Source organism: Olea europaea, unplaced genomic scaffold (genome assembly GCF_002742605.1).
Source record: "Olea europaea var. sylvestris unplaced genomic scaffold, O_europaea_v1 scaffold7796, whole genome shotgun sequence".
Classification (NCBI taxonomy): Eukaryota; Viridiplantae; Streptophyta; class Magnoliopsida; order Lamiales; family Oleaceae; genus Olea; species Olea europaea.
In genome coordinates this window covers 1-7,958 of record NW_019266219.1, presented here as the reverse complement: position 1 = coordinate 7,958, position 7,958 = coordinate 1, and the positions used below count along the sequence as shown (strand labels likewise).

The 7,958-nt window shown below is 41.9% G+C and overlaps 1 protein-coding gene across 1 annotated transcript; it reads right to left on the bottom strand.

Moving 5' to 3' along the window:
* Positions 1–6,082: 6,082 nt before the first annotated feature.
* LOC111391348 (la-related protein 6B-like) lies at positions 6,083–7,952 on the bottom strand. The gene is made up of 2 exons (XM_023016550.1): positions 7,434–7,952; positions 6,083–6,244 (listed from the first exon to the last, which is right to left on the bottom strand). Exons 1-2 carry the CDS (start codon positions 7,854–7,856, stop codon positions 6,098–6,100), a joined length of 570 nt encoding a protein of 189 aa, XP_022872318.1. The 5' UTR covers positions 7,857–7,952; the 3' UTR covers positions 6,083–6,097.
* Positions 7,953–7,958: the final 6 nt, after the last annotated feature.

Below are 7,958 nucleotides of genomic sequence, written 5' to 3'. Positions count from 1 at the left end.
ACTCTCTATAATGCATGAAATGTTCTTTATAAATAGAGAGTCTCTTAGAGATTCTTCAAATCTTTCATGAATGAATTAGCACTTAGCCTCCACCTATTTTCTTCTCCTTCCAGTGCCCCGCAGCTAAAAAATAAACATGGAGGAGGAGGAGCAGGAGGGTAAATTGCTTATTCATGATCCATTGCTTTATTCATGGGTCAATTTTCGATATCACGTTTTCTCTAACAAAAGTTTCTCTCGGTCCAGCGAGAGTTCTGTGAGAGGCGAAATAGAGCTCCCCTCACAATCCAAAATAACCCAGCCACCACACCCCCACACTACCGGCCTCACGCCACAAATCAGCCCTTCCAACCACGCCATTCACACACAGGCGCAGTTTACTGTGAGAAACCCTAGCGCCGCCCAACCGTTTCCGCCAGATCCAGCCACAGTTCGAGGAGACGCGCCTCACCGGCGGCCTCAGCAGGGACCGGCGACCCCTGCCGGTGTCCTGCCCCCCACACGCGCCGCTCCGGCCGCACGTCTGCCAGCGCGTGTGGTCCACGCGCCGCTGCCGGAAAACCTGCAGCGGCAGTCTGCTGCCCTGAGATCAATCGGCTTGTCCGTTCCTCCATTTGATGAATTGCTAGTACACAATCAGGGGAAAAAATTGGCGGATGTGCGTAGTTTGGTATTCAATCATCGTTTCAGAGTGGAGGCGAAGGACTTCGCAGTATCTATTAACGATTCTAGCACTGCTAAGTTGACAGAATGGGGTTCGAAGTTATCGGATTCAATCTTTATGGGAAGGCATGGTGCTATTTGGATGGTGAATATGGTAGACAGATTGAGGAAGAGAAGTGAAGTTGAGGAATGTGTTTTTAAGTTCAATGAGTCTTCAAGAGCTTTCTTGGCACAATGGTGTGTGAACCATCGAGGCAGATATTTGATGATAGCACAATATGGGGAGAGGCGTCGGAAAGGAATTGTTATGATACCAGAAGGTGCAAATGGAGAGGGATGGGTGTCGGTCTTGCAGGTGTTTCAAGCAGTTGTTGACTCATTTGTTGCTAGGGATAAGACCAAACGACAAACGGTGATTGAACGAAACAGACAATGGATGACTTATGCAGAAATTACAGCAAACTCACAGACCTCGGAGAATGCCAACCAACGGATGCTTCAGCAAAAGGAAAGGACAAATAAAGTCGGTGATAACGAAAGTCACGACATTTGTTTGAGTAGGGCTAAAATAATGACCCGTGCGCAGGAGTTGAAAGGAGCATTAGATGAATTACTTAGACTGGTTGGAAGCGGGCCTGAAATGGAGCCCATGAAATTGGTACGCTGTCACAAGTGTGGGGTTGAGTTGGATGAGGATCAAACCGGTGAAATACACGTATCGGGATTGACTCATGAGGAACTACCATCAATTACAGAACATGCAAAGCAGGGAGGAGATGAACATTGTGATTCTCAAGTGAGGATGGAAGCGGGATACCATGAAAACGATGACGAGGTTGACTTTGTGGGGGTCAACCGAACTGAAGTAGACACAGGGACTGCAGTTGAACGAGAAGAGGAACCGCTGTCTAAGGAAGGGGAGTTTAGTATGGTGAACTTGGAGAAATTGTCAATGGACACTGTGAAAGAAAACAACTATACACAGGCGACATCAAGGATTACGAACACTTATAATAGGAGGACAAAAGATAACGATATGGGAACCGAAAAAGCCTTGGTGTTATGGGTAGGTGGTGCCAAGAAAAGAGAAAGTGACAGTGACATTATACCAGTGGTGGGAGAGAAAGAACGGTCCTTTGATCATCTCGAGGGCTATCAGGGTAAGGATACTTCAGGAACTGATGTGTTAGAAGTTGATCACCCACCTTCAAACTGGGTTCTACAAAAAATTCAGGAATTCAGTAAGTTGGTTGGCGTGTCATGTGATGGGTATGAAAGTAGATTGTTACAATTATTCGAGGAGCTGGAGGCTAATAGGGGACAAGACATTAGTACACATGGAAGTAGATTAAGAAGAAAGGGTGATCGTGAACTTAAGAGGCTCGAATGGTCAGTAAACTATGCTGGTAAGGGTGGAGAGTCCAAGAAATGAACAATGGGGAGGGGTTATGGAGTGTTACAATGATGCCAAAACTCATTAGTTGGAACGTAAGGGGTCTCAATGAGGTTAGTAAAAGGCTTGGTATTCATCATTTGCTAAGGGGATGGGGGGGCAAATCTTGTTTGCCTACAAGAAACTAAGATGGAGTTTATCTCGAGGGCGGTGATTCGTAGTTTAGGGGGGGGGGGAGATCATGTTGGATATCAGTTTTTGGGGTCATCAGAGGTTTCAAGAGGCGTGTTGGTGATGTGGGACACTAGAGTGCTTGAGATGAAGGGGGTGAGTGTAGGGGTGTTCTCTATATCGATTTCTTTCAAAAATTGTGAGGATGGATTTCGGTGGATGTTCACAGGAGTTTATGGGCCTAATTCTAATGACAGTAGAGTGGGTTTGTGGGATGAACTTGCTGGAATGAGGGCTTGGTGGAATCTCCCTACATGTATTGGGGGTGATTTCAATGTGATTCGATTTCCTTCGGAGAGGTCGAGTGGTGGGAGACTAACTAGGGCAATGGAGGAGTTCTCAAATTTTATTAGGGAGAATTTGTTGGTGGATTTACCCATGATTGGGGGAGATTTTACCTGGTCATCCAATCGGGATCGACCCGTTTTGTCTCGTATTGATAGATTTTTGATTTGTGGGGAGTGGGAGTCTAAATATTCAGATGTCACTCAGAGAAGATTGGGGAGGGTATACTCGGATCATTTTCCTATTATGTTATCGGGGAATAGAAGGGGTAGTGGAAGAAGACCTTTCAAATTTGAGAAGATGTGGTTGAAAGTAGAAGGTTTCAGGGAGCGAGTACAGACGTGGTGGACTTCCTATGAAGTCAGTGGGTCTCCCTATTTTGTATTGGATCAGACGCTAAAAGCGTTGAAAGGGGACTTAAAGAAATGGAATGAGGAAGTTATAGACAATGTTAACTGCAGTAAAAATCAGTGTCTGTCAGAGATAGAGGAATTGGATAGGCGGGAGGAGAGTCAGGGGTTGACTGGGGAGGAGAAGGAGAGACATAAAGTATTAAAGGAAGAGATGGAGAGGTTGGTGAAGATGGAGGAGATTAATTGGGGACAGAAATCTAAAGTTACTTGGTTAAAAGAGGGGGATAAATGCACTAAATTCTTCCACAGGGTCGCCAATTCTAATAGGAGGAACAACTCCATCACAGTTTTGGAGGTGGACGGGGTTACTTATGAGGAACCACAGGAAATTGGAAGCCAACCGGTGAATTTTTATCAGAACCTCTATCGGGAGCAATTTGAATGGAGGCCAAAATTGGAGAGATTGCACTTTTCTACAATCACTCAGGATGATGCTCGATGGATGGAGAGACCATTTGGGGAGGATGAAATTAAGGAGGTTGTTTTCAGCATGAACGATGATAAGGCCCCGGGACCGGACGGTTTCTCGTTCTCATTCTACAAAGCATGCTGGGATGTGGATTGACTGGACATTGTGAATACTTTATCTTTTTTTTTTAACGTGGTAGATTCCAGAGAAGTTCTAACGCCACATTTATTGTGCTTATCCCTAAGAAACCGGGAGCGACTGATATTAAGGACTTTCGCCCCATTAGCCTTGTCAGCGGGGTGTATAAGATTATTTCGAAAGTCCTGGCAAACAGATTAAAGGAGGTGCTGGGAAAAATAGTGTCCAAGTTTCAGAATGCATTTGTTAAAGGGCGTTAGATTTTGGACTCTGTGCTCATAACGAATGAATGTATAGATTCAAGAATGCGCCTAAGGGCTCCAAGGATGCTTTGTAAGCTAGATATTCAGAAGGCTTACGACCATGTGAATTGGGGTTTCTTGTTGTATATGCTCAGGCGCTGTGGCTTTGGGGATAAATGGTGTAAATGGATTCAATTCTGTATTTCTACTGTTTTATTCTCAGTTTTGGTCAACGGAACACCAGAGGGTTATTTCCGGAGCAGTAGAGGCTTAAGACAAGGGGATCCATTGTCCCCATTGTTATTTGTCATTGTGATGGAAGCTCTCAGTAGGATGATTGAAAGAGCAGTGAGAGCGGGTTTGATAAGGGGTTTTATGGTTGATCAATTGCAGGTGTCTCATCTGTTATTTGCAGATGACACGTTGATCTTATGCGATGCAGATGTTGAACAATTCAGGAACTTGCGCCGTCTACTCTTATGTTTTGAAGCGGTGTCTGGTTTGAAAATCAATTTGGAGAAGTCTGAGGCTATTCCAGTTGGGGAGGTCAATAATGTCGAGGAGCTAGCTGATATATTGGGTTGTAAGGTTGCGCAGTTGCCGATATCATATCTAGGACTCCCTTTAGGAGCACGATTTAAAAATACCCATATCTGAAATGATATTGTGGAAAGGATGGAGAGAAAGTTAGCAGGGTGGAAGCGTATGTACCTTTCTAAGGAAGGTAGACTTACTCTCATTAAATACACTCTCTCCAATCTCCCTACTTACTTTTTGTCATTGTTCCCCATTCCGTTTGCAGTGGCAAAGAGATTAGAGAGGCTTTAAAGAGAATTTCTGTGGGCAGGGTTGGGAGAGGAGAGGAGACTCCATTTGGTCAATTGGGGAGTTGTTTGTTTGCCGATGAGGATGGGGGGTCTTGGGGTAAGGAGCCTTGTGTTGTTCAATAAAGCCTTATTAGGCAAGTGGTTGTGGCGATTTGGAGTGGAGAGGAACAGCTTCTGGAGAGAAATAATTGGGGCGAAGTATAGTGTGACCGATGGGGGATGGTGTACATTTGAGGATCGTGGTTCTTATGGGGTGAGCTTGTGGAGGTATATCCGACGGGGATGGAGTGCTTTTTCGGATAAACTGAAGTTTGTGGTTGGAAATGGTAATGCGATTAAATTTTGGGATGATTGTTGGTGCGGAGATCAACCGCTGAAGGAGAGATTCCCTTCTTTGCATCGCATTGCCTCAGTGTCCACTGCTATGGTGAGTGATCTCTTAGACATTCATAATGGGAGCTATAGCTGGAATATTACTTTTGGGAGGGATCTTCAAGATTGGGAATTGGAAGATTATTCGCTTTTATGACCATTTTACATGAGGCCCAAATTCGGGTTGGAGAGAGGGATTGCATCAGGTAGAGGACAGCACAGGATGGCATTTTTTCGGTTCGCTCGTACTTTGGTTCCCTCATGGGATGTGTGAATAATTCATTCCCCTGGAAGTTGATATGGCAGTGTAAATTGCCTCCTCGGGTGACATTCTTATTGTGGACAGTTGTGAGGGGACAGGTCTCAACGGTGGATAATCTTCGTCGTAAAGACTTTTATGCAACCGAGTGGTGTTATATGTGCAAGAAGGATGGGGAGACGATCGATCATTTGTTCATTCATTGTGATTGTGTACGTTGGATTTGGAACAGTATACTCAGTTCACAATCTATGGATTGGGTGATGTTTCGTCGTATAGAGGACGTGTTACGGGCATGGCGTAGAAAACTTCGGGATAAGGATAGCAAACTAGCATGACACCTTATCCCGAGCTGCATTGTTTGGTGCGTGTGGAGAAAAAGGAACAACCGTTGCTTCGAAGGCCAAACAAAGACAAGAGAGCAGATAAAAAAAATATTTTCCTTTACCTTGTATTCTTGGTTTAATGCTATGGCTAGAAATCCTGTAGATGGATTGCCTAATTTCATGTTTTTCCTTAATGGCTTAAAGTGATTGTACACCCCCCGTGTATTCTCTTTTTAGTAATAAAATTATTTGATTACCTATCAAAAAAAAAAAATTTCTCTATTTATGGGTCAATTGAATTTAATAGGTAAAACCGTGTCTGAGCTTTTAAAAAAACAAAAGGACTTGTTTGGTAAGTTAAAAAATAGGAATTTTCCCTTCTAAGGTTTAGAACCCCTCTTGTGCGGCTGATACCACCTCTCCTGCACTGGCAAAGGTAATTATTCAATTTTAATTTTTTCTAGAATTAATTCTAAAAGCTCAAGGAATGACATACCACAGAGAAGGTAAGATTTTCTTAAGCAATTGATACTAGAATGTTAAGAGATTAAATAGTGCAGGCAAAAAGGATCATGAAAATAAACATTGTTATGCAAAACCTTACCATAGCTATCAGAATCCTTTATCATGAACCCAAATAAATGATCAGTGGTAGCCAGATTTATATCACTGAAATAAAATTCCACCTGCAAACCATAAAGGTATCTAAATTAGCATGTTCTCAAAAATGGAAAGCAATATAGCATTTTCTAATGTTGTAAAAGACTACACCAAATTACATAAGGACAAGTATTAAGCAAATGCAAAATTAATATAGGTACAAATATAAAGAAATTGATTTTCTTTATTAGACTGAAATGGTAAGTGCTACAAACCAGCTAAATGCAAAGTCAACAACAGTAGGTGGATCTTTATTATGTTGCATTGAAACCAAAAAAATTGTTTTCATGGCAGGAAATTGCTATATGTGTAGTATTCTATTGCAGCTAGATAAAATAGCTCTCTACAGCAAAAGATTCAGAAACTCTTTCCTACTAATCCTTTCTCCATCATGTTTTTGATGGCAGAATAACATTGATTCCAGAGAAATAACTCTGTCATAACTTAAGAAGCACTTGATATTACAATAGGCGGAAATATGTCCTAAGCTTCTTTCTTGTAATGAAGTTATGGCAGGGTTTGAAACTTTAGTTATTCATGTAATCTCAGAAAATTGACATATACACTGAAATAAACCGTACATATGCCAATTTGTATAATGACCATAATCAGATCTGTGGCCAAAACTGATTTAAGTCACATCAGACAAAACAAATTACTGCACATAGTTATCACAAATATCCATCATTTATTCATTTGTATAGATAAATTAAAACCAAATTACCATAATCGAGATATACCATATTTTCCACTATCGAATCGTAGCAAACCCAAATTAAAAAATAATTATCATTCAAAATCATAACAGTCGATCAACATATTAGAAATGCAATATTTAAACGTAATCCACAATGCTTCATCGGCAAATGATCCAAAATTAAGCAATAATAAACACTAAACGTGTCACTGAGTTACTGGTGAATTCTCTCTCCTCTTCAAGGATGCAGTAACTAGATATGAGTACAAGAACACGGAAGCCCTAATGGTGAATTATCTCTCCTGCTCCAAGTAAAAAATCCAACGTTTCACAATTACAAAGCTTAAAATAAAACAATCAATAAAGAATCAAAGATACGCAAATAATCAAAACTTGAAGTCATATATAATATATTTATCTCCCACCCACAGAAATCAACTATATAAACTTTTAAAAGCACAATAAACAGAGTAACTAGTTAAAAACGCAATACACATATACACCAGATAAAAAATTGCCTGACTGAGAATTTTCTGATGAGCATCTGGCATTCCGTTTTTTAAAGAAACGGTAGCGCCGGCAGTATTAACATCCGCCATTTCTGGAGATGCTGCAGGGGTTTGGATCCCGTTAACCAATTCCTTGGATGGATGTAAGTACCCATAAAACGGCATTCCCCCATGTTGATAATAGTTCTGTACCGCCACTTGGCCACCAAACCCATAGTAGGGCCTCATCGGCGACACGAATGGAGGCCTCGTATGAACCGGCTGCACCACCGGCGTGGAAGGCGGCGGAGACAGCGACTGTGAATGCGAGGGTACAGAAGCCGAACGTGGGACAAACTCAGGCGCCTTAGCGTTGAGCTTACTGCTAATAGAGGCAAGGCTGAGTTGATTATTCTCCGATGATCCTAGCGTTTCGTAATCTTGTTGATCCATTAATCAATACTGATCGATCTGGTTACAATCTGGTAATATACGTCCTACAATTAACTGGCTAATCTTGATTGGAGTAAAACATACGGATCAAAATAGAACTAC

What these genes read in the sequence shown, in the direction of transcription:
- LOC111391348 (XM_023016550.1), bottom strand. Translation starts at nt 7,856, where the DNA reads ATGGATCAACAAGATTACGAAACGCTAGGATCATCGGAGAATAATCAA. An exon ending in ATCAGAAAATTCTCAGTCAG is followed by an intron (nt 6,245 to 7,433) that starts GCAATTTTTTAT and finishes TATGGTTTGCAG; the next exon opens with GTGGAATTTTATTTCAGTGA.